General features: G+C 35.4%; 3 protein-coding genes across 6 annotated transcripts; all 3 read left to right on the top strand.

Annotated features, from left to right (window-relative positions):
• Positions 1 to 308: 308 nt before the first annotated feature.
• On the top strand, positions 309 to 4,337 carry LOC115979040. Its single transcript, XM_031100989.1, has 6 exons — positions 309 to 955; positions 1,038 to 1,141; positions 1,945 to 2,042; positions 2,282 to 2,484; positions 3,650 to 3,699; positions 3,931 to 4,337. Exons 1-6 carry the CDS (start codon positions 574 to 576, stop codon positions 3,979 to 3,981), a joined length of 888 nt encoding a protein of 295 aa, XP_030956849.1. The 5' UTR covers positions 309 to 573; the 3' UTR covers positions 3,982 to 4,337.
• Positions 4,338 to 7,839: 3,502 nt separating this feature from the next.
• LOC115979039 (protease 2) lies at positions 7,840 to 16,029 on the top strand. 4 transcript variants are annotated; one of them, XM_031100985.1, is made up of 12 exons: positions 7,840 to 8,335; positions 8,972 to 9,135; positions 9,632 to 9,854; positions 9,934 to 10,078; positions 10,176 to 10,382; positions 10,861 to 10,995; positions 12,154 to 12,282; positions 13,162 to 13,562; positions 14,145 to 14,361; positions 14,683 to 14,876; positions 15,006 to 15,382; positions 15,659 to 16,029. In XM_031100985.1, the coding sequence occupies exons 1-11, from the start codon at positions 7,956 to 7,958 to the stop codon at positions 15,202 to 15,204; spliced, it is 2,394 nt and encodes a 797-aa protein (XP_030956845.1). In that variant the 5' UTR covers positions 7,840 to 7,955; the 3' UTR covers positions 15,205 to 15,382; positions 15,659 to 16,029. The 4 variants fall into 4 exon arrangements, with proteins under 4 accessions (XP_030956845.1, XP_030956844.1, XP_030956846.1 ...); XM_031100984.1 differs by having other exon boundaries at positions 15,490 to 16,029; XM_031100986.1 differs by lacking the exon at positions 14,683 to 14,876 and having other exon boundaries at positions 15,490 to 16,029.
• Positions 16,030 to 18,721: 2,692 nt separating this feature from the next.
• On the top strand, positions 18,722 to 23,073 carry LOC115979275 (rhamnogalacturonan I rhamnosyltransferase 1-like). Its single transcript, XM_031101258.1, has 8 exons — positions 18,722 to 19,359; positions 20,283 to 20,350; positions 20,444 to 20,532; positions 20,670 to 20,835; positions 21,152 to 21,441; positions 21,553 to 21,757; positions 22,245 to 22,402; positions 22,570 to 23,073. Exons 1-8 carry the CDS (start codon positions 18,987 to 18,989, stop codon positions 22,802 to 22,804), a joined length of 1,584 nt encoding a protein of 527 aa, XP_030957118.1. The 5' UTR covers positions 18,722 to 18,986; the 3' UTR covers positions 22,805 to 23,073.
• The last annotated feature ends 4,165 nt before the right edge of the window (positions 23,074 to 27,238 follow it).

Below are 27,238 nucleotides of genomic sequence, written 5' to 3'. Positions count from 1 at the left end.
CCATAAGAATACTCTCTTCATTTTCATCATTAAGGATGAAATTGAAAAGAGGTTTAACTACAATGATAGCAAAGTGAAAACAAAGGTTTTAATGGTATATTCAATTTTGAAAAATAAATAATTGAAAAGAGTGTCAATTGCCATTTTAATGACTCAAGTCATTCACTCAACTCAATCCTATCGGATTGAATTGAATTGGGTTGAGTTAGAGAATTAGGATTTTGGATTGGGTTTAGAAAGAACAAAACTCTCCAAACCCCATAAGGCCCAAAGCTGGAGCCCGCTAGTTCCGTTAGAGTTGACTTAATTTAGAGACTGGGGGGTGAGACGAGACTCCAGAGCTAAAACGGCGCGTTTTTGCGTGATGAAGTGAAACAGAAACACCGAAGCAGAAACAGAAACAGAAAGCGAAACAAACACAAACAAACAACAAAGACCCCTATTATCATCAACGTCTTTCTACTAATCAATCTTCACTGCCTAATATATATCTCTAACAAAAAACAAAGTAACACACACAAAGAAGAATTTCAGATTTGAGATTTTGAGATTCAGAAAAATCAACAAACAACAATGGAGGACATTTGGAAGAGAGCGAAAGGGTTGGCAGAAGAAGCGGCGAGGAGATCTCAGACTCTCACGAGTTCCGTTAACATTTCCGATTTGGTCACCGAAACCACCAAGAAATCCATGGAGCTTGCTGCCGAGGCTTCCAAGAAGGCCGATCAGATCAAATCCGCCGCGCTCGATCAGATTCAGATTCAGCAGATCAAGTCTCTCTCCCTCTCCGACATTATCCCCGCTCAGCTCTCTTCGCTCGGCAATTCTTCCGCCTCCTCGTCCGCCTCCGCTTCCTACTCCGAATCGGAGCTCCGCGCTTTCGGTGTCACTGACGATCTGAGAGACTTCGTCAAGGGCCTCACTTCTACTACATTCCAGAACTTCCCTATCCAAGGTAAATACTGATTCAACTCAATTGCCGTTTTCTGAATTTTGTGATTTGATGGAAAAAAAGGAACGCTTTTTGATATTTGCAGAGGAAGCAGAGGCGTCTGACGTGACGACCACGGTGTCGAATGTGCGTAAAGATCTGACGGAGTGGCAGGAGAAGCACGCTACAATTGTTCTCACTACTGTTAAAGTTGGTTCATTTTATTTCTCTTCTATGCTTTTCTTTTTCCATGCGCAATCTCAATTTTGCATAAAATTCAATTCTTATATCTTAGTTTTACTTTTACTTTTTTGTCTCATGACCGATTTCAGTTCCTGAAGCTTAAAGTAGTCAGTTTTTTAGTCCTTAACAACTTAAAATTGATTGCTTTTAGTTTCTGGCAAACTTAAAATGATTGCTTTTAGTCTTAATGTGTTTAGCATAGTGATAACAGATTGGTTTTTAGTTTAAAAGCGATCACTTTCAAATTGAGGGACCAATATCTAAAATATATTTATCTTCTAATGTTATGGGATTATGTGATTTCATGGTTAGTGGTGTTGGTATCATGAATTTTGTTGTTCTGCGTTAAAACTTTATGCCTATATTTGGAAGGAGAGAAATCCACTAACTTGTCTTTTTTCGAACTGTTGCTTGTTTTGATCAGGCTAATAAGCTGAGAAAATTCAGATTTTGTGACTGGAAGTTTTATATTATAGCAGTGGTTAGGGAAAAAACTTGATTTCACAAAAATGTTTCTCAAAGTAGAAGTTAAAATTGTTGATTTGTTGATACTTCATTACTTCTGTTCTTTTTGTTTTCATTGCACTTTAAGTTTTATTCTTCTCCAAGTAAATGCAAAATGATATTGAGATAAATTTTGTGTTTTTTTTTAATGGGTTTTAACGAATAAATTTGTATTGTCCTGGAATTTACTGGATTATAGGTGTTAATAAGGTGATGCTATTTACTACAGAAGCAGAACATTCAATAATTTTTTATTTTTTTTGCAGGAAATTTCAAGATTAAGATATGAATTATGCCCACGTGTTATGAAAGAAAGAAGATTCTGGAAAATATATTTCACACTTGTGAACAGCCATGTGGCTCCGTAAGTAGCAGTTTATTTGAGAGAAACATTTTTGCTTTATTGATGGATTCCCACAAGATTTTAAATTTATTTTTGATGCATTATTGGAAGTAGATACTAATTTATTGTTTCTCAAAATCTCCATTTTCCGAAGTGGTGAATCAAAGGAGGCATGGATTGTTCTCTCTTTGTATTTTGGTTTAACTTGGACTATTTAGAACTAATATCTTTTCTTACAATGGTTATAAACTTACTCTTAGGTTTGAGAAGCAATACATGGAGGAGCTTAAGCTCAAAGCGGCAGAGGACATAAAAGATGATAAAGTGAAACAAGCTTCTGAAGAAAATGAGAAAGCAGAAGGGGTGGAGAAGAGCTTGAAGGGTCAAACTTCCAACGCTTCAGCTGAGCAGGACTTGGATAAATTTCTTTTGGGAGATCTTGAAGACAGTGATGGGGGTGGAGGTATACTTCCTTGTTGACATGTGGTCATGTTCAACAGCCTCAATTGCAATTTAGAATTTCCCTGCATCTGTTTATGACATGTTTTATGGCCTGTTTGGATGGAGGGGGAAAGGAGGGGGAGTGGAGGGGAGTAGAGTAATGTTGGCTAAAAATAAGCTAATTTTGTGCTAAATCCACTCTACTCTACTCTTCTCCACCTTCCTCCCCCTCAATCCAAATGGACCATTAGTGTTGCATTAATTACATTTTAGTCTTAGTATAAACTACAGCATAATTTTGCATGGAATCTAGATGTGCACTCTAGCAGGTTTAGCATGCATTCCCATAGAGTTTACTAATATCAAAATATTTATGGTCTCCCATTTGATCAATTGCCCTTATTTTTTTATGGAAGTGATCTTTTGAAAGTGGTGGTCATTGTCCAATACAGAATTAGAATTGTGGAATATGAATGTCTTTCAGTCCATTGTTTTGCATATGTCATTTAGAGAAACAATGTGGCAGCATAATAAAAGGACAAATACCCTTAAATTTTCAAATACTTAATAAAATAGATGGATACATTTAAAATTTAATAAAAAATAATAAGCTTATTCAATTATTCTATTTTTATGGACTCTAGGCACTTACATATTTACATATTGCTTACAATTCTAAGGTGTTTGGCTTCCCAATGAGGTCTGATTCAAATGGCACTTCTTTCACCTATAAGAATTGGGTGGAGGGTGGGGTTATGCTTAAAGACCAATTGGGTGTATGCATAATTGATCAATAGAAAAAAGGGGGTACTATTGCACAGTGCTCCTGCTTTTGTGGGGTCTAGGAGAGCCTAATTCCTGGACTCAAACCTGTGACACATTGCTTGGACAGAGGGCACTTGCCATCGCACCAATGTCTGACCTCTATGTAATTTATCAAATTAATGTGGGAAAAAAGTACTAAGGTGTTAATGTATGGCTGGCTCTTTGGATCGATAGTCAATATTTTCTCAGTGAAGTTATGTACAATTTGTGTACAAGATTTGCAACATAGTGTCATTTAACTTTTGAATAATTTGGAGCATGTCAAGTAAAACATCTCTGATGAAATAAAAATGTGGTGAATAGAGTTATGAGTCTTATGATTTTTCTGTTCAGTTGGCTGATTATCTTACATGGTCTTTCAGATGATGGTGAGGAAAGCTTTGATGATGATTTTGACAAGATTGGCAATTCAGTAAGCTTTACTTATTTCTTGATTTACTTGTCTTTCATCACATTTTTAAAATCATTGACTTATGCTTCACCTTGATTTCACTTCTTTTGCATATTGAGGAAAATGCATCCATCTTAATTTGACCAACAATCTTATAGATAAATGACTTTTAACTAATAACCATGGAACTAGAAGCCTGCATCAAATGATTGTTACCTTGAAAATTCTTTGAAATCTTATTGGCAATTACAGGATGTTGAAGATGAAGCACAAATGAAGAAAGCAGCAGCTGCAAGAGGTTAGAAGACTGCCAATTCGAGGGAAATATGAAGTAAAGGCAAAGACTTGCATCTGTAACTAATAGTAATGACCACTGAACGGAAAACAGGATCAGTAGATTCTACATATCAAACTTAATATTGTGATTTTCTTAGGAGGTGCAGTTACTTTGGTTGGCAAAACTGAATTAGATATCATCTGTGTTCTTTTATTTGTTTTAGTGCTATAAATAGTGGCAAGCTATGATGCCTGTTTTAGGTTGTTAGTGAACAAATTTGGGGAAGCTAGACCTTTACATGCCTTGTATAGATGACTTTATTGTGTTTATTCTTATATTACATGGTTCTTTTAATGCTAGAAAACCTACAAGTTTATACTGATTTATGCTAGCTTGACATATGGATTGCATAAAGATTTGCGAGAATATGCATAACAAAAAATGAAGCTTTAGGAGTATACTCATGTGCGGTAGAGGTTAGTATATGATATTGTAGGGGAGTCAAAGCCCACTTATACAAGCCTAAAGTGGTGTTCGTTTGTGCTGCTTGAAGCTAAAATGAATTTCTATATACGCGAATGAAGGGACAGAAGAGTAAAAAGCCCCTTTCTATCTTTCACTGTCTCATTCATCGGGGTAGACAGAAGCTTTCTGTTTTGTGCTATGTGTCTGTGGGGGAGAGAGAGAGAGAGAGAGAGGTGACCTAAGTGATTGAGTCTCACACGAAGAAGGTGACATAAGTGATTGAATATCAACAATCATATCTCACTAGAGGTGACCTAGGCCATTTGTGCGGTAGGTACGCTTTAGCTGTTATTAATACATACTTTTAACCCTTGATCATTTTGTAAAATAGGACTAAAAAACTTGAAAAGCACCAATGAAAGATCAAGACAAAATCTCGAAATTCACTGAGTGGATTGACAAGTCACCTGGAACTTGATCTAGATGAAAGCATTTACATTAGGTTAGGCATTTGTAATTTTATCCGTGTGCAAAAACATCGTACATAACGCAAACCGTAAGTTAGCCAAAATTTTCAAATTCTACCGTACCTCTCCAAATTGTAGCTCACAATTTTGTATTTTTAATTTGTTTTTACAGTAATGACATCCTTTATGAGTCCTATATTTCTTGTTCAAAGTTCAAATTCCATCTTCCCCTTCCCCATTACCTATTTATAAAATAAAATAAATCATTTTTCACTCCAATCTCTCTCCACCATGCGTTGCTGTAAGTGAAAGCCCAAACTCATTGATTCAATTGATATTCAAGCAGATTGGGGATTTGTTGACCAAGATTAAAGATCGTATGTCAAACAATTGTATCAACCTAATAAAACTAAGGAATGAAACGCTATTGTTGCCAAGTGCTTCACCCACCCCACCCCACAAAGATCTAAGTTTGATCGAATACACAATTATTGGTCAAGAGCCTTGTATCTTAGTGATTTGGTCTCCCTTATGAGGACAATTAAGGTTTGAATCTCTCCTCCACCACTTTTTGTAACAATAATAATAATAATAATAATAATAATAATAATAATAATAATAATAATAATAATAATAATAATAATAATACTCAATCACCATAAATGTTAAATCACATATTGGGTTGTTGTAAGGGATTGTTGTGATTTGGATGATTGATAAGCTAAGTTATTGAGACTGTGGCAATGCAACAATTAGATGAACCATAAGAAATGCTTTTGGTTGTCCATTAATTATGGATAAGTTACTGTAATGCAGATGATGTGCAATGATGTTCAATATTGGCTCATGTTACCTTAATGACACATGTAACAAATCAAACTCCTATTAAGAAAATGGCAAAATTTAGGTATGATTCTTTAAGTTTTCTACTCAAATCTAAACATATGGTTACATTGACCAATGCAATACAAACAGTGTTATCTTTTTTAATAACAATTGTCATCCAATAAAAAAAAAATTCAATAATGTATTTTGTGGGGATCATTCGGTCGATAGGCCCATAGGATTCAGAATTGGTTGAGGATTGTTGGGCCAGTGGCCCATCCGAGGTCGTGCACCCGTCCGAGGACGCCATCCTCCTCGGCAGTATGCGTCCGAGGACGATCGCGTCCGAAGACGATCAGGACGTGGTATCACCACGATCAAACCTCAGAAGTAGGTCATCTCAAGGGGTAGAGTAGCCGACTAAAGATGAAAGAGATAAGGCCAACAAATATCTGAAACTATAGCTGCCTCCGCATTAATGACCTCTCAACCAACTCTCTGGCCGCATTAATGTGGAGGTGATACCTGAGCAGCAGGAAAGCAGCCTTACAGCTGCCCATAGGAAGTTCCAGGAGGCGCCAGATGGGACAGAAAGAAATCCCCCGGGCACAATCTACACGTGTTCGGTGAAGATGGATCGCGAAGGGGAGTATATAAACTAAAAGAGGAACATGAAGAAGGGGATCGAGAAAAAAAGGAGAACACACACAAAACTGAAGAGAAAGAAGGAAGAAGAGAGGGAGAGAGAGTAACACTAGGGATTTAAGAAAAGACGTTGATTATACCAACAAAAGAGAAGGAAAACATGGTATGGGCTTGAAAGAAAATTTTGGAGGTAGATACCACCGTTAATCTAGCTCTTTACACCCACGCTCTACAAATCATATTATCTGGGCCTTTTACGTACGAACCCAATACTGTTTAGGTTCGTCACCAAATCGTGTCCTTACATATTTAAATTTAATTGAGAAACCTAAAGTATAACATTAAATTTTTTTTGGGTATGAAAATCCTCCACAAGTTATGAGATGGCCACCTAAACAATTCTATGGGTCTTAAATCAAAATTCATTTTTCAAAACATTGCATCAAAATAAATTAGTAGTGAGACACCCCCAAAAACCCCAATGGGCTAATGAAATTGGATTGAAATTCGGTGCCTTACCTTGGTTGTAGGGATAGCAGTTTAAAAAAAATATTCTTATAAGATTTTTTATAAGACATACATATGTGTTTTTAGCATTCTAACTTTAAATTTATGATATATATTTTTTATATTGTATTATTGAATTTATACTTTTATGTTTTAATATTTACATTGTTTATATTTTTAATTGTTGTATTGCTATGTTTGAGTTGTTTTTGTACTTCTTATTACTTGAATTATTATTTTGTTATGCTTTGAGAAGGTTTTGTAATGTTAGAATTTGTTTTTATTTTATTTTATTTTATTTTTAATGTTTTATGAGTTTTGATTTAATGCATTCAAAATAAACTCTTAATAAATTATATATATAAACTTTGGGTGTGGCGGGATGGGTACCCATGGGACCCGTTAGAACGGGTCGGGAACAAAATCCACCTTGAAAAGGAAGTGGGTAGGGGCGGGAAATAGGAAACCCACCTCATACCCGCTCTGTTGCGATTCCTACTTGGTTGCAATACTATTCTAAATAGACTTTAAAAAAAAAAATTTGACTTTTAATCTTAGTAATTGAATAAAAAATTAAAAAGATAAAAAAGTAAAAAAAGTTTACAAGGTTGCAAGATTTTGTAAGAGATTTCCAATAGGGAAGATAGGGTACTATAACCGGTCTCCTCTCTCTTGATTAAGAGATTATTTGGTAATGTTGTTTTAGTAACGTTGTTTATATTTTTTAAAAATTCGTGTGAATAAAAAAATATATGAAAATATATGTAATATTATTTAAAAATTGAAAAGTGTTGTTTAATCTACTATACCAAACTGCCCTAAACTTTCTCATATTAATTTTTTAATATTACCTTTTCTTTTAGAACCTCTCAATGTTATTATTTATTTCTTTTTCAACAGAACACTCCTATTTTTGGAACACAATAAAACACTTTTTCCTTCTCAAAAAAAAAAAAAAAAAAAAAAAAAAAAAAACACTTTTAGTTCTTGAGCCTCTAGTGAAGTCAGAAGCGAAGCACACTGGCTCTTGCCTAGTTCCTAGTCCCTCCAGTCGATACTCCATACTCCATAATCTCCAACCTCCAAGCTCTATGGCTCTTGCCTCCCTCCTAAATCCCAAGTGCTCAATCAAACAGCTCTCTGTTTTCATAATACCCCACATATCTTCCTCCCTATTCTCCTCCCTCTGCAGAGGTAGAGAGCATCCATCCTTCTCGCCACCCCAACAAACCCCTCCAATCCCAAAGAAAGTCCCATTCACTGTCTCCGCTCATGGAAGGACGTGGCAAGATCCTTACCATTGGATGTCCAACACCAACGACCCTGATCTCTCTCACTACCTCACCCAAGAGAACTCATACGCTGAAGCTTTCATGGCTGACACCCACCCCCTCCAACGCACACTCTTTTCAGAGATGAAAAGCCGAATGCCCACTTCCATTTCCACTCCTCCTGAGCGCTGGGGACCCTGGTTTGTTCATTTCTCACCAACCCCATTTCCTCTTTTCACCAAAGTTTTCACCTTTTATGAATTTTTAATTGGTCAAAATACATTCTTGCTCCCTAAACTTTAAACTTTTTCCCGTAATCGCATTTAGTCCCTTAACAAACTTAAAAAGTGATTTCTTTTAATCTTGACTCTTGAGTTTTTAGTCCCTAAACGAATTTAAATTGAACCCTTTAGTCTCTAATGTTTCTGACATAGTAATGACCTGTCAGTTCTGTAGTTTGGCCACATCTTAGGTACCAACAATGTATTTAAGCCATTTTAATAGCTTGCATTGGTTTTTATTATAAAGTTTGGTTCCCATTGATGGTTATATACAAGTATTCTTGTGATTGGTAGGGATGCTATTTGATATTTCTGTGCTATGGTGTGAATTTGATTATTTTGTATTAGTGCTTCTAGGTGTAAAAAATGAGAGCATTGTCTAATATGTTTGGACTTGGATTCCATGTAAGTGCCACAAGGTGAATGCAGTGAGTGATGAGGATGTTAATGTCTTAGACTCATATCATCTTTGATATTGTGCTTGTTCATTTATTGGTTCTGCTTTAATCGAGTGCCAATTCTTTTAAATTTATAATTTTGTTTTATAACGAGCAGGTTGTATTACCAATACATTCCAGAGGGGAAGGAATACCCTGTTCTGTGTAGGAGGTTAGATACTGAGAAGAGTGGTTGGCTGAATGCTTTCCTTCATTATGCAAGAGGAGGATTTGGAGGGGAGGAACCTTTGCTAGACTGGAATAAAATTGCAGAACAATATGGCAAGTTTTTTTTTTCTCTGTTCTAAGATTAATATTTTTTTTCTCATAAATATTTGGCAAAGTGGCTTCCTTTTCACGTATACTTATTTTTTGTAGCCTGACTAGGAAGCTATTCTAAAACTTAGATACATCTTTCCATTGGTTAATGCTACACAGCCTAGTTCATTTTATCTATTTAGTATTCATGCTGAGCTAGAAGATGTAATTGATTTTTGTTTCCAAATTCTTAGACTTTAAAGCAAAGAATGAAGAAAAATGCATCTTTAAATTTTAATACATCCATTACTCCATGTTAATATACCTCATGGAATTCAATCGTGAAAGCCATACCTTGGACCATTAGCTATGCTTTTATGGCACATATGTTTTTTCAATATTGATTCAAGTATATACCTTAAAAGAAAAAAAAGAAGATTCAAGTATACATTGTGTTTGGTTTTTCCTTTCCTTTTTCTTTTGTTAGCTAACATTGTTATATTGGTTCTCAATATTGCAGGTTATGTGCATGTGGGTACATGTCGAATTTCACCAGACCACAAGTTTCTTGCATACACGCTTGATATTACTGGCAGTGAACGATTCATGCTTCAAATTAAGGACCTTAGAAGTGGATGTGTTGTTTCAAATATACAAGTTGATGGGGTTGTTAGCTTGGCATGGGCTCAAGATGGCAATACTCTGTTTTATACAATAGCAGATGATAATCAACGACCTTACAGGCAAGGTGACTATTCTGAATATTTTTTTCCTGGGGGTCAATACACTTTCTCACCTATGTTTTATATATTTTTTTGGCAGGGTTCTCTGTACAAAATTAGGATGTCCCAATATGGATGATGTCCCAGTGTTTACTGAAAGTGATTCCAGCTTTTGTGTGGACATAACAAGCACAAAAGATGGCAAGTTCATAACTGTGAATTCAAATTCAAGGACTTCATCCGAGGAAGGAACTTACATATATAAATGTTTTCCCCTTTCGAGCATTTATATTGAGTCTATTCTCATACAGTGAGACTTATCTTTCGTTGCGTTTATGACAGGTTTATGTAATTGATGCTACCAATCCATTAGGTGGCTTGCTCCAAATTCATGAGCGTGTTTGTGGCATACAGTATTTTTTGGAACATCACTATGGTTTCTTCTATATTCTTACAAATGCCCCTTTGAGTGAGAATAATGAGTGTTCTGGTGGAAACTATTACCTGGCTAAATGCTCAGTTGAAGATATACAGTCAGCTAATTGGCAGGTGAAGTTTTGGTGACCATCCTATGTATATTTTCTAATGGCTAAATTAAATTTCAAACCTCATAGTTACTTGTAGGGGCAAAAAAAAAAAAAAAAAACCACAGTTTCAAAGTGGTTTTAAATTAAACTGTACACTTTCAAAAGTTTTAAATTGAACTACACTTTTAAAAGGATTTCAATTCAAACACATTACATGTGAAGCCATTAAAGGAAAATGCTTAAACAAAATGACCCCATGTGGCTTAGAGTAAAATAATATTCATATATAATAGGGGAATGTTTTGAAATAACTACATGACATTCCTTTGTTTAAGCATTTTCCATTAACACCATTGTAAATAAGTTTATGGTTTGAATTGAAACATTTTGAAAGTTTTAAGGTTTATATGAAAGTTCTAAAAGTGTGGGGTTTAATTTGAATGTTTATTTATTATCTAACCATTTTTGTCATCTTTCACATACATCCATTTTCCTTTTAGAATGTCATCCTTCCAGGTGGAGATATGAGCTTACAAGATATGGACATTTATAACGGACATCTGGTGCTTTCTGTCAATAAGAAGGGGTTTCCTATGCTGTGTTCTGTCAATTTGCCTATCAACTTTAATTATAAGGTATTACTATTTGTTGTGAATATAGAAATAAAAGATAAGTGTAGTCAGTTTGAGATGACTAATCTCCTGAACTTGAGAGAGGATATAGACATTTTTTGATTAATATACTGCTTGCTTCATTCATAATTCCTACGTATGTAAATACTAGTAAGGAGATAAGCTTCATCACAACCAAGTCCTAAAACCTAGGATCCAACTCCTACTTAAATGTAAATACAAATTGAAATTAAATCCTAATCCTCATCCTAATCTACTGCATAATTTTATTAGAATTCTATTCAAATTCAAACTTCTTCAACTCCTTCAGAATTATTTGCCATTTGGCCTTGGGACACAACACTATTTCTGCTTCATTACTCTGTTCTTCTCATATTTTCATTGGTAAAGCATAACGTTTTATTTGTTTAATTTACTTATCAAAAAAAGTTACGCTTTACTAATAAAAATATGAAAAGAACAGAGTAATAATATTCTATGTTTTGCCTTTTATACTTTATAATGTTGAAGTTTATCATGTTACAATGAACGTCTCCCAGTATAAGAGAGAAAGAAATGATAAATTTGAAAGTTGAAAAATATAAAGAATAGATTTCTGGATTTGCTCATCCATAGACATTGAGGAATCTATATCATGTTCCTAATTTTATGAAAAGTACTGTAACAAGCCATGTGATAAAATGGTTTAGCCTATTCTTCTATAAACTGCAGATTTGTGGAGCAGAACTGCACATGCAAATGATGGATTTTACGTTCATGTAGATACATAAAAAGGAGACCATCAAAGAATATGCATTGAATGAAAACAAATGCAAAATATGGATGTATATATGTGCTTTTGACCACTCTTTCTACTTATAAAAAAAGTGTGTTTATATGCAAATATGGTCAGATATAATTTATTTAGTCATTTTTCTTTGGATAAGTCAATTTATTTAGTCATATAAGGGACCCTGGATCATTAAACATCAGATTTACAAATGTTTAACTTTCGTCTTTTTGAGATATTTTTAAGTCCAGTTCAGATTATGTTATGGTTGATTATATTTATACATATGATCTACTCACATAAGAGAATATATATATATATATCTATAATGCTCCTTACGTGTGCAAATGTATTTTTAATTAATGTTCTATTCATCTTGAGTTGTTTTGCAGCATCAAATGGAGGTTGATGATCTTAATCCATGGTATTTTCCTCTGCCTTCAAATCTATGTACTGTTGTTCCAGGTTCAAACCATGACTTCATGAGCTCAGTATACCGTGTGGTGCTTTCATCACCAGTGGTATGACTTCTAATCAGCATAATACATTATGTTTCTCTCTCTCTCTCTCTCTCTCTTTCTCTCGCTTACGCGCTTGCTTTTTCTTGCTCTCTCTCTTTCTAGTAATCTATCATATGGAAACTTAAAAGAATTTCTGTGGCTCTTTGATGTGGTGTCTTGCCATTAAGATGACATATTTAACAATTCCCTGCACAACTTCTCTAAACTTGTGTTTTATCTGGATTTAGTTATGCTTATTCATCTAGCTCTGTACTACATTTTCTAGCTGTCTAATTGTCTATCTAGTCACATTTTTCTATTTTCTAGATTTGAATACTAGCAATTGAAGATCTTTTTGTTATCACCACTATCCTGGTCTCACTAGTCGACATAGTCATCTCCTTCAGTTTTCTTTTCTTATCTGTTCTTAGCCTGTTTAAAGTATTTGTTTTGGCAATCAGGAAAATATCTCTGATACATTGGGACTTCTGTGTTCAATAGACTTAAACCAAACTTATTCCAGTCTAGGTTTTAATCTTGATCAACATTCTCATGTAAAAATACTCTTTCGAGTTATATTTTGAAAAATTTGACAGAAAGAGAGCTAAAAATAATCTTCCGCTGTTTTGGAATGGTTAGAAATCCCCCTATAGTATTTATAATTGCATTTAAATTGCAGTTTAAATTTTTGAAAAATAAAAGCAGTGGATTTTGATTGGTGAAACTATCAAAGTTCGATAGTCCTGACATATTCTCATGTTAACTTAAAATGAATTTTTTCGACTTTGTAGGAATCCAATTGAATTTGTTATGTTAATTCTACTATTCTCAGATACTTTTGAATTAGGTACGCTCCTTGATTTTGATCTAAAATTCTTATCCTTATTTTCGAATGCACAGATGCCTGATGTGATTGTTGACTATGACATGTCGAGACAGAAATACTCGATTGTGCAGCAAGAGGAAGTGAAGGGTGTTTCCGGTAATAGAACACGCTTACCAGCATATGAGGCAGATACATTTTGCTTGCAAAATGAGAAAGAAAATGTCCTGGATTTTGAATCAGAGAGATGGAAGGACTTTTCGAGTGCGTATTGTTGTGAAAGGAAGGAAGTTGTTTCCTATGATGGTGTCAGGATTCCCTTGACCATCTTGTATGCCCAAAAATCCTGGCAGAAAGGTCAGTCTCATGGAGTTTTACATGGCTATGGGGCATATGGTGAAGTTTTAGAAAAAAGCTGGTGTTCAAACCGCCTGAGTTTACTTGATCGTGGTTGGGTGGTTGCATTTGCTGATGTGAGGTTGGTTCCCCACATTACGTTGATTTCTATTTTCTTTGATCACTGTGGCACTGATTTTTAAGTGTGCATTAACCAACATTAACTCTATGCATGCATTGTTTCTCAAAAAAAAAAACTCTATGCATGAAATCAAAACAATCAGATTGCTAGTGTTTTGAAAGTTGCTCATAACTACTTTTGGAATTTGTTATGAATTCTCAATCTCAAAGGCTAGAAGAGGGCTGGTTGATATTTTTGAATTTGCATATTGAAGAAGTTTTTGCCTGCTTGCATCTGATATTATGTAAACTTATCTTGTATATATGTACAAAAAAAATGTATTGATATGATATAAGTTATTACAAGCTCTAGTTGATCTGATATGTTGAGTTGTCTTCACCATTGTTTTTTTTTTATTGTTTGTATTTTTGAGAATAAGCACATATATATATATTCACTACCAATACTGAGCTCAAGTGTATACTTGAAATTGTACTTAAGATGCCACTTGATAGCTACCTTCTTGGCTGAAGTAAGATGTCTGTTGCATTGCTGCTGATGCTTTAGATGTTTTATATGACACACGAAGTTATGTGTGGGCAGGGGTGGCGGTGGCGGTGATTCTTTGTGGCATAAGTCTGGCAGTGGGCTGTACAAACAGAATTCTGTCTATGACTTTGTAGCATGTGCGGACTACCTGGTTAATGAGGGCTATGTTCATAGAGATCGAGTTGGTGCGATTGGATTTAGTGCTGGATGTCTAGTTGTGGGGGCAGCTATCAATATGTACCCAGATCTATTTCGTGCTGCCATTTTGAAGGTTTGCCCTTAAAGCAAAATGTTTTACCATCCAGTTGTCCATGTTTTGATCCAGTGAAGTAGATTGTTGTTATATGTAGATTTTACTATCAAGATTCTCATGCTCTAGATTGATAAGGAGATGGAAACAAAGATAGAATTCCAAAGTTTAGAAATAATTTGTGTTTGATAAACCATGTTTTAGTTGAACTAGTATATATACATACTTTGAAGTTTATAATGATATACTTTGTGCTTTTTTATTATTTAATGTGAATGTAAATTATTAATTTTTATTATTGTTAATTTTTTGGCACTGATGTTTGTGTAATTTTTGTATTAGGTTCCATTTCTGGATGTATGCAACACATTGTTGGATCCTAGTTTGCCTCTTACCATACTAGATTATGAAGAATTTGGGAATCCTCAGATACACTCCCAATTCGAGTCTATTTTGAGTTATTCTCCTTATGATAACGTTACTTGTGATGCCTGTTATCCATCAATGCTTGTTACAGCATCTTTTAATGACTCAAGGCAAATTTATATCTTCTGCTTTTCATTTTCATATTTACATACATTGAATTTTGTTGTTTTAGTATGTAGACATACATATATAGGTTATAGTCATAAACTTATATGGGTAGCCTTAATTTTCATTGTCAGGGTTGGAGTTTGGGAAGCTGCAAAATGGGTGGCAAAAGTGCGAGATAGTACATGTTTTGAATGTTCTCGTGCGGTCATTCTGAAGGCAAATATGACTGGAGGACATTTTGGTGAAGGTGGCCGCTATGGTCAATGTGAGGAAATGGCTTATGATTATGCTTTTCTGATGAAAGTTTTAGGGATGTGGAACAACAAATAAATAAAATAAGCTTGCTGTGGAAAAGCTATCTCAAATCAATGGAAGAATTTTTTTGAGTCCAAGTAAAGACCGACTTTTCTTGGCTCAATAATTGCTAGGATCTACTCTTTCTCGTTTTGCAAAGGCTTCCTATAAGCATGCTGAACCACAGAGCCCGCAGGCAAAATGAAAGACAAAGGTAAATGTTTTTTTTGGCATAATTCTTAATTTGCATCTTTGATTTAAAGGCTGTCTCCTGAAATGTCTCTTTTTGTATTATGCATGGATTTACTTTTCTCTGTACAGAATGGGAAGTAGTCAAGTAGGCGAGAGATCCACATACTCTTTGTTTGCAATAACAGAGTTCTATGAATTTAGGAACTTCTGGTTTGAGAGATTCACAAGCTTCTCCTAATAAAGATATAATAGTCTTTTTAACCAACTGTGGCCAATCATTTCTTCTTTTATGGTTCAGATGGCTTCAAACTCGCAATTTCAAGGACAACAGAGAGATTCCTAAGTGGTAGATTTCTTATTTCCAGTTTCTTCTCATAAACAGAATGGTGATAAATACTAATCGTCATGCTAATACTCAGTTAATTTAGTTACTAGGATATTGCTAGCCTGTAAGTGATTCAATTGTGGCGCTTTCTGGCCTGTGATGTATGTAAGGTTATGTTCGGTTTGACATCTTGACTAACACATGTTTGAGCCCATTCTCGCTCTTTTCCCTGCCATAAACATTGTTTGGATTTTGAGTTCTGTTATTTTTCCATATTTATTACAATAAAGTCGGTGTTGTTGGTGGCAGTTGCAGTAGTTATGATAGGCATAATTTTCCTTGTTCTCTTGGCAGTAATGTATACTTTATTTTCTGAATTTTCATAGTACCTATAAATAAAAGATGCATCATGTAACCTTGCATTCCCTTCAAAATTACTGGGACTGTAATTGCTCCTTGAAATATGATGAGAGTTGTAATGCATAACCTCATGGCATAAACCATGGGAGGATTTGAAAATAAGAAGAAAAGATTCATAGAGTAGTTTGAACGAAGTAGTTTAAAATGCAATCACAGCGCTCTTACTAGCAAACATAATAATTGGATTCGAGACATGATTTGACTGCAACCAATTAAAATACAATGCCCGTGTGCCTTCATCCAACCTAATACTGCGATTATGGAATAATTTGATTGGAACTGGTCACTCTTGCAACACAGATAGATGAGGAATGGTTAGGGAACAACTTATCTAGTTTTTTTTGTTAAAAGTACTGTAGATAAAAAATAAAAGTTAAATAAAATATGTAAGTGGCTCATGTGAAATCTGCAAATAATAAGAAAAATAAGCAGAAGTTAAACAAAATAAGTAGGTAATTCATGTAGGATTCACAAATAGTAGGAAAAAAAAGTAATTAGTTGGTTTATAAGTAAGTGAGTTTCAATTAGCTCAACTTATGAAGTTTGATAAAGAGCTATTATTAAAAATAGACGTCATAGGATGAAATTCTTAAAAAAAAAAAAAGTTGGTTTATAAGTACATCTCAAACGAGTACTCAATGTCCTTCATGTAAACATTATTGTTGTCAAAAGAAGACTTTGCCACCAAGGAACCAGCGGCAGCCACACAAAAATGTGAATGGGACCAACTCTCTTGTTCTCTCACGTGAAGGGTGCCATGGAAGAAATTGATTATGATCTTTGGACTTCGCCAAGTGCTCCTTTTACATGCCTATTGCATGAAGTTCACAAACAAAAACTATGCAAAGACGATAACATGTAATTAAAAATTCAACCCGGCTCTTTAAGGGTAGGGATTTTGAATTTATTGAAAAACAACGAGTGTTACCACAACAATAAGATCATAATCTCATATTGAATACTTTATCAGACTATTTGACTCTTTATTTTACCTTTTGGTGATGAACAATGCACTTATATAAAAAAGATGCATTGAGTCATGGACCTTATTGTTTGGATTTTCACCATGCAACAATGTGAGAGAGAGACTTTGATTTAAAGAGCATCCATCACATGCAGTGTACTTCACGTAATCAATGTTTAATTTCAAACATGCGGTACCGGTCGCAATTTTTGTTCAATGCACTATAACAACCTTATTAATGTTTACTACTATATTGATTTCAATCTTAAATTGTGGTACATAAATATGGATAGTTACACGACTTCAAGTAATGATTGAGTCAACCCATCTATTTGCTGTTACTATAAACTAAAAAAGCAGTTTTTATTAGTCGGTTGAGACAAATCGTAATCGTTGATGAAATTGCTAGCCAGTTAATAATAATTTTTTGACAATCATATCGAAAATTTGAATTGATGATCTTGACCATTATTTTATACATTTATTTATTTATTTATTAATTGGTGTAAGCAATTTCAAAAGTTACAACAAAGAACATATTTTCTTGGTGCAGTTTCGTGCTTCATTCAGTATTATAGACTAATTGGACCAAACCCGAGGGTAAAAACCAAGGATAAAAGAAAGTGATTGGACTTGGACCATATTTAATTCCCTTTTCTCTGTTACATTCAAACATAGTGTACACAATCCCCATTTTATAGATCAAACAAAATATTCAACTTATTTTATTTGGCAAAATTTCTTATCATATAATATAAGGGACTTGAGAATTCCGGCTTAAAAAATAAAAGTCATTAGTGCTATAAGTTCAAATCCTATAATACTTAATTAATTGTCATGAAGGTTCCAGGGATGGTGCTTGGGCACTGAGGTTCGAAAACCACCAACCTCCTCGATCTATTTGTCTCGGAAAAAAAATAGTATATGCATATTGTAGGCTTGATTCCAATTAATAGTTAAGGTTAATTTTTCTTTTAAAGGTAATCTAGAAGACAATATTTCAATTAAATTTAACTAAGCTGATGGCCAACTTTCATATACTAGTATTTTTTGAGTAAATTCCTATATAGTTATTTATAAGCATATATTATTTTAATGACACTCAGGTAGTAGGTTCAAAGAACTTAAAAGATTTGGTATAAACTTTGAAGTTCCAAATTTTATCTACTATACTAATGGTCAAGAGTGGAACTATAGCCAAGAGTGAGGGCCATGGCCCCCATTTAAAAAAAAAAAAATTTATATTAACTATAACTATTAAACATTTTTAAAGACAACCTATAAAAATAGGGGTCAGCCTCATAAGCAAAAATTTTTAGTTTTGCGCTATTAGTTTATAGGATTTTCGATATGTCATGAGCAAAGAGTGGAATGGTAGGACTAAAAGATTGAGAGAGCCTGAGACATTGGTACCTTATATGAAGAAAAAAAAAAAAAAACTTTCCATAAGCATATACAACCCTCTAAAAAATAGAAAATAAAGAAGAAAAGAGAGGAGGTCTCAATCATTTAAATAAGAAAATAATTATTAATGAAGCATGCATATTAAATATTAATTCCACAAGAAAAAGAAACCAAAACAACGTGGCTAACAAGTGGATGAATAGAATCCCACTTTCCTTCTTTAAAACCCAAACATTCTCGCATTCTTCTTGCATGCACTTGTAGCCCTAAAAACCAGCTTTCCTCCTATATCCCGGAAACCTGGTCAGACAGTCCACCTTAACACCTTTTTATTTATTTATTTATTTATTTTTTATATCTCAAAATTATTGAAACCAATATTATTGCACTTCTTTAAATAATTTTTAGAAGGCTTTAGTACTTCATATAGGATTTTCGATTAGCTTTATATATATATATATATATATATATATAATAGAGAAGAAAAGAAGGAACCAAGTATATTAATTAGAGATGGATTACAACAAGAACGGTTTTGAGGATTCCGAGAAGGAGAAGGAGAAGGAGAAGGAGAAGCCATATGGTAAAATAAAGTTGAGGTATATGGGTGTGGTCAAAGCTGAAATACTGAAGGGTATGATCATTGGAGGGATCAAAGCTGAAAAGTTGAAGAGTTTGATCAAAGCGGGTATGACAGCTGAAAAGTTGAAGGGTACTATGATGGTTGCTAGGTCTAGATTGGCATGGTTGAAGCTGTGGGCAGTTCGAGCCATGACCATGATGTTGCTGTGGGCTATTGCAATGCAGTTGAGAGCTATAGCTGGAAAGTTGAGCCCAAGGATGTTCAACGTTAACGCTCGGCTTGCATACTCTCTTCCACCAGAAAGTAATTTCTCTGCTTTATTTGACCTGTGATTAATTTGCAATTACCAAAATTAGGGACCTAACTATCATTATCAAGTAGTTTTGGACGTTCTTTTTTCAACTTTAAGCCCTTTATTTTTATTTTTATTAAAGTTTCCATCTATTTGAATATCTAGTCTATATATATATATACCCACAGTCATATTCAGAAAACATTGCAAAAAAATTATGAGTGATTGCTATAATTTTTCTTTAAATGTGATCAATTTCTAGATTTTAAAGGTTCTAAAATAAGAATAATATAAAAATATTTTTAAAATACTAGGGTTTTTTTTACCATGGGAGTTTCTACGCAAGAATTTCATATAGGGACAGTCTAAAATACTGAAGAGTCAATCAGTACTTTTACCTAGTTTTTAGTTTTGACATGGTTTTATTTCACCTAAGCATGAGTGGTGTTTCAACTACTCAAGTGGATTAATTAAAAAAAAAAAAAAAAACTACTCAAATGGAACCCATTCTAACATAAAATAATCCTACCTCTCAATTTCATTTGATATTTCACGATTAGCACTTTATTTCGTATATCTAATAATTTATGTAATATTAGATTATTTTAAATGACATGAAATTAAATTAATATTTTGATTTAAATTATGAAATGAAAATTTTTTTCCCTGCATATATACAACTGACTATTTTTATGGGTAGGATGTCATACGGTTTTTGCATGCATGGAAAGCACAATTAGCTACATGTTTTTCAGATTGAATTATATATATACATCATCTTTTTTTGGACATCTTATATATGTTGTTATAGGTGAATCATGCTCATGTTTAGATACTACACACCTCTAGCTAGGCCCATTAATTTGTAGTTACATCCTTTCATTTTATTGTTACGTAGCGGCAATACATCTTAAACGGTGTCATCTGTTGTCAGGAGTTTATGATAACAATGGGTATCTGATGGTTTCATGCAATGGAGGATTGAATCAGATGCGAGCTGGAGTAAGTAAATATTATTAATTCCTTTTGGCACTGATCCATCTATTACATGTTGCCCCATATAAAGCTTCTGATGCTTACTACTGTTCTTCACAGATTTGTGACATGGTCGCCATTGCAAGATACATGAATGTCACGCTTATAGTTCCAGAATTGGATAACACCTCCTTTTGGAATGACTACAGGTAAGTGAAACACATTTTAGTCTCTTATCAAGCTTTGAATTTTGGATCCATGAAAAATAATGGAGTTAATTCTTTCCATTAGTTTAGTTCTTAACTAAATTTCTTAACTAAATTTGATTACTTGATATGGCATGCAGTCAATTCCCAGATATATTTGATGTGGATTATTTCATCACATCTTTGAGAGATGAGGTTCGGATATTGAGAGAGCTGCCTCCTGCCCAAAAGAAGAAAGTGGAAGAAGAATCCCTCTTTTCCATGCCACCCATTAGTTGGTCTAACATGACATATTATTATACTACGGTTGGTTTCTTATTTGTCACATCACGTCTTATGATTGAACACCTTCTCATCAAGGAAATTGCCAAAATTACTATCAATCCTTTTAAATAACATGAAAATAAAATCGATTTGTGACACATCAATAAAATAATAAATAAATTCCTTATTATTATTATTTTTTTTTATGTTGTATTTAAAAGTTAACACGTTTGTTTATAAATCTTATATAATAAAATTTGTAATTAATTTCTTAACGTCACTCTTACATCCAAGGCTGGGACTGATCATATATGCTGTAAAGACTAATTTTATTATATATGTGTATGTTTGCATACAGATCCTTCAACGCATAAAAACGTACGAAGTGGTGCATTTCCAAAAAACTGATGCTAGGCTTGCTAATAATGGAATTCCTGAAGAGGTTCAAAAACTACGCTGTCGAGTAAATTATGAGGCTTTAAAGTTTGCTCCCAAAATTGAGGAAGTGGCCAAGAAGATTGTTAGTATTCTGAGGGAAAGAGGGCCTTTCTTAGTTCTTCATCTCAGATATGAAATGGATATGGTAGCCTTCTCAGGTTGTATAGAAGGTTGCAATGAAGAAGAGATTGAAGAGACCACCAAAATGAGGTGAGACCAATCTATCTTCAATCTTCTAGCTGGCCTATATGATAGCACTTTTTGATATCTATATATGTCTCATTCATTTACTAAAGGGATAAATTTTTTGTGTGTAAATAGATATGCTTACCCTTGGTGGAAAGAAAAAGAAATTGATTCTGTAAAGAAAAGGCAAGCTGGTCTATGCCCTCTGACTCCTGAGGAAACTACACTGGCATTGCGGGCATTGGATATTGATCGTAATATTCAAGTGTACATAGCTGCTGGACAAATATACAAGGGAGAAAGGAGATTGGCAACTCTCAGAGAAGCTTTTCCAAATATTGTTAGTATCTTGAACCTTGAAAAACAACTTATAGTGTGTATTGTTTAGGGTTGTGAACAACTTTAAGCCAAAAATTAGTGTGTTTAACAACCCATTAAAAAAGCATTTTAAAGTTGTCATTTGGAGATTAAAAAAAACGCCTTAGAGTTCACTATTTATACTAATTAATAAGTTTAGAACTAAAAATATATTATTCACTATAATTTATTAAACACTTAAAAAACTATAAAAAGCTTTTTAATTTTATAGCAAAAGCTTTTTCACTAAAGTTATACTTTCTACAACAATGCCAAACGAATGCGAATTTTAGATTTTTTCCTTTCCTTTCCTTTTCCTTAAAGTTTATTTTTCCTATTAGATTACGTATGGTCTTTTAAAACTTTTTATCCATTTTCAACAAATAAACCAATTCCAATGCACAATTTGTTCTCCAAATTTTAGGTTTACACGCGCTTTTTTTTTTTTTTTTTTTCTTCATGTGAAACAGGGGAGGAAGGAGACGTTACTGGACCCATCGGACCTTAGGCCCTTCCAAGACCATTCAAACCAGATGGCAGCAATAGATTACTATGTTGCAAAAGAAAGTGACATATTTGTCCCAACATATGGAGGAAACATGGCAAAAGTTGTTGAAGGCCACAGAAGGTATATATATCCACCTGTTATTTACTCATCCCAATACATCATTTCTTCGTTTCCCATTAGAATCAAATAAATCTACGTTATTTCAACTATATATATTTTGACATTATTCATCTCATTCTACACATTTATATATGCTAATATTCTTTTTCTTTTTTTCTTTTCTTCAGATACTTAGGATTCAAGAAAACAATCCTTCTAGATAGAGAGGTTCTTGTGGAACTGATAGATCAGTACAACAATGGAACACTGAGCTGGGATGAATTCTCTGTATCAGTGAAGGCAGCTCATGCAGATCGCATGGGGAATCCAATTAGAAGATCCGAGGTTCCGGGTAAACCCAAGGAAGAGGATTACTTCTATACAAATCCACAGGAATGTTTGTCAACAATTGATGAACCATGAAGTGTGCATGATGATACTCCTGGCGATTTGTGGATCATTATCAATTATCATGGTCTACATCCGGTTCTTCTTTCAAGTTTAATAAAGAGCTCTCTCTGACATTTAGCCCAAAAAAAGTGCTCTTTCTTACAAGATTGGAAAAGAAAATGTTTCTTTTTGTTTTTCATTGTGTTGGCTGGTGAGATTTGAAAATACGGTTGTCAAATCTAATTTGTGTAGAGTACCCTGCAAATGCTTATACATAAATTATGCAAGAACATTCAATTTAATTGAACAAGTTATTGTTGAATATTGATCCTTATTCCTTCTATTGTTGAATTCTATTGTGGTGAAGTATTTAAAAATGGTTTAAGCACAAGATCATGAATGTGGATGTTGCAAGAAACCGGAAAAGGTTCATTGGCCAGTCCAAGATCCAATTCTGTCATCCTTTTTAATAAACTTTTTTGCAATCATCCCAAGACAACCTAGTAGAAATTAATGGCTATCTTATGGCTCTAGCATTACTTGTATGGAATACCTGCTTTTCAACTTTGGAATCAAAATTCAATACCCTGCACGAGAGAAGGAAGATGTATCTTTTTTAACAGGGGTCTCAAGTCATGCATATAACAATCCAATGAATGGATGCTCTATATATATGTGAGTCATTGTATTCTTCTGTCAAAGTTGGGGCCACCAGTATACTGTATGGAATATTATACGAGTGACTTGATATGATTGGGGAAGAAAGCATTCTTATGCCCATAAATTTTTTTATATTATTAATTAAGCCTTCTTCAGGCCTTAATTATAACCCCAAGAGTATAAATTTTTGGTGTTGGTTTGGTGCAACCTAACGATTATGAAACATTACATAGATACATAAGCTTCTGCCTCGGTTTTGTAAATTTTTAGTAGATATTTGAAAATAGAAAAAAAGAAAAATTATATTAAAATAATATTGATATAATGGAAAAGTTATTTCATATCAATATTATTGTAATATGATTTTTCTTTTTCATTATATAATGAATCATATTCATGTATACCGGATATATGCATCTTCTTTCTCATATTGTGTGAGTTTTAAATAACTATAAAATTGACATATTATAAAAGAGATGATGCATTCATCTGGTGCAATAGATTATTATTGGTAATAATGAGCAAGCCAACAAAAATCTAATTTTGATGATGTCTTTATGGATAATTAAAGTTTCATAGTGTGTGAGTTTCACATGGTTATGGAATCCACATGTTGTAAGGGTGTATATGTCTAATGCATTGAGATAATTATTGCAAATATGGGTTTGGCCATGGTTAGATTGATTTGCATATGGTTTTAGCGGGTCTTAACGCGCTTATTACTTATGATTTTCGTCCTCTGTGCCTCAGTGGCCAAATAGGGCGTTAGAGAAACAAGATATGGCCTAAAGGGGTTGGGTCTTGTTCATCCATTGAATTGGCCTCAAGGCTCAATGTATAATTAGCCAAAAGAGAGCTCTCTCGCTCTAGAAAAAATAAGAGCTGTGATCTAATTAATTAGGGGCTTGATCTTGTTCGTCCGCTAACTTGGGCTTCAAGGTCTGATGTGTAATGAGACAAAGAAGAGTTATTTCGACTATAAAGAAGAAAAATGAGACGTCCAGTGGCCCAAGTGGTCTAGTCTTACTCATCAACTAGCACAGATTTTAACGTGTAATCAGCCAGAGAAGAGAAGAGAAGAGTCCCTCCATCCATAAAGAAGAAAAATGAGACCTATGGCTTGGTCTTGCTTGTCCACTTACTAATGTCTGATGTGTAATCACTAATCAGCTAAACAAGAGCCTTGAACATTTAGTTTTTTGAATGAGCAATGTTCAATCTTAGGAAAAAGATAATTTGGAGATTGAAATGAATGACCTTTATTTCATAAGACATGATTTTATCAACTCATTGAATTTATCTTTGTTGTGTGGTTGCTGCTAATGGCAGAACTCATTGAATTTATCTAATTCTTATTTATAAATAAATTGGTTTCACAAACTCATAAATCCGAGGTAAGCTTATGCAATGCGCGGGTCGCAGGGTTTGACCCCGTCCAGAACGCCGACCTGATGATGGAGCGTTTGGACTGGCTAGAAGAATGCAGGGAGGCCGCGACCATACGGCTCGCCGAGTATCAGCAGAAACTAGCCCAAAGATACAACCGAAATGTAAAGGGGAGGGAATTCAGTGCTGGAAAACTGGTGCTAAGAAAAGTCGTGGGAAACATGCGAGACATAGCTGCAGGGAAGCTTACTCAAACTTGGGAGGGACCGTACAGAGTTACAGCCATCACTGGTGCAATGGCCTACTACTTGGAAGACCTTGACGAGCGGCCGCTTCCCCGGCCGTGGAACGCCAACAACTTAAAGAAGTTCTACGCATGACCAATTGTGTAAGCCCGAACTTGTATTTTGCTAAAATCAAGATTACGATGAAGTTATTTGTATATGCTGTTTTCGGTTCCGTAACTGCACCAAGAGAATTGCAAATGAAATCTCTAAGGACAGAAACCTGACCCTCGGCTCGATTAAAATCGCCGAGCAGGTGGAAACCTTATAACTAAAATCTCTAAGGACAGAAACCTGACCCTCGGCTCGATTAAAATCGCCGACCAGGTGGAAACCTTATGACTAAAATCTCTAAGGACAGAAACCTGACCCTCGGCTCGATTAAAATTGCCGAGTAGGTGGAAACCTTATAACTAAAATCTCTAAGGACAGAAACCTGACCCTCGGCTCGATTAAAATTACCAAGCAGGTGGAAACCTTACAACTAAAATCTCTAAGGACAGAAACTTGGCTCTCGGTTAAGCTAAATTCGCCGAGCGGGTGGAAGCTGTATCGTCACCAAGGAATAAAAGGGTAAAAGACAAAAACATCACCCTTGGTAGGATCAAAATCACCGAACATACGGGAACCCTAACCCTTTACAAACTTTAAGTCCATTGGCACTCTCAGATTCTCCAAAGCACCGCGCAATAGGTTTTGGGGGTATCATTCCATTAAACAGACAAAACACTAGCATGATCCAAGCAAAACATACAAACATATGGAAATTCATTCAACAGATTAAAATTAAAGTTAGAAAAGGAAAGCGGTTTACCAATCAAACAAGTAAAAGTAATCGTTCGTTCACCACATCTCGGTGACATAGGCAAATAAACCAATAAATTGAAAATGCGATAAAAATAAGTAAGAGCATAAATAAAGTAAGAGGACTGCAGAAAATCAGCTGGAGGGTCGGGTCGGGTCCGTCACTTTTGGCTGGTCGGTTAGGGGGAAATGCGAGTCTTCGCCGAGAAGTTCCTGCACAGTCGGGATGCTGGTGGCTTCCATGTCCTCTGGCTCGGCATGAGCGTCAATTTGTTCAACCAGCTGCCTCATGCTTGCCGTTTCCTCCTCATCAATAGCAGCCGGGGGATTCTGCACGGTAGTAACAGGGCTCGGAAAAGGAATTTGGTCGGGGTCCCTCAGGTGTGAATCCTTTGGAACTCCCAGTGCTTGGAGAGCGGCGAACCACCCGGCCTCAAAACCCAGGTTCCAAGCCTGGGCCACTACTGGCTTTGCAGATCTCTCGGCATCAGTGAAGCCTTCGTTATACCACTTTTGCTCGGCAGCCGCCAGGGTTGCCCTAAGGTCGGCTAGCTCCTCGGCATTGGCAGTATTGAGGCTGATGGCTTCAACTAGCTTGACCTCCGTCTCATTCTGCTTAGTCAAGAGCTCCGCACACCTCTTTTCAGCCAATGCCCTGTTCTTCTCCGTGGTACAGCCTTCTTCTCGGCGGACTCAGCTGCCGTTAGCTTTTCCTTCGTCGTTTTGGCCGCTGACTCCCGCGCCCCCTTTTCGCGCTCAACTTCCTCAGCGAGATCCCGTGTCCGGCTAGCTACTATGTGAGCCAGTTAGGCAGCCTAGCAAGCACAAAAGTTAATAAAGAGGCAGACTTTTGTATGGGAAGAAATAAATAAGCTAAATAATTACCGTAATGGCGTGCCACTCTAACCGGCGCCCCACAGACTCCTCAGATCCCTCCTCGAAGGCGTGCACGTCCTCAGGAAGAAGAAGACCTTCGGCCAAAGTTTGAGCAATACGGCCACCCTCGCCTTTCTCCCACATTCGAACACAGGCGGTTGAAGGCAATGGCTTGCTGTCCAATAAGAACTTGGGCTTCCATGCGGAGCCACTTGGGAGGAGGACGCAACCCCCATACCAGCCTGGGTCTGCGGCTCACGGATAACGATTCCCCCTGTTGGCTGGGGAGGAGTCTGGACGGCAGCATCTCCCGGGCCCATGGAAGGTTAATCGGTTACCTTTTGTTTCTTACGGGCCCGTCCAGCCTGAGAAGAGGGTGGAGGCTGAGGCCCCTGGCCCCGGCCCTGAGAAGGTGGGGGCTGGTTGGGCTGCCGTGCACCGGGCACGAAGCGGTCAA

The sequence above is a fragment of the Quercus lobata genome, chromosome 3 (genome assembly GCF_001633185.2).
Source record: "Quercus lobata isolate SW786 chromosome 3, ValleyOak3.0 Primary Assembly, whole genome shotgun sequence".
NCBI classification, from domain to species: Eukaryota; Viridiplantae; Streptophyta; class Magnoliopsida; order Fagales; family Fagaceae; genus Quercus; species Quercus lobata.
This window is presented reverse-complemented; position numbering and strand designations above follow the sequence as displayed.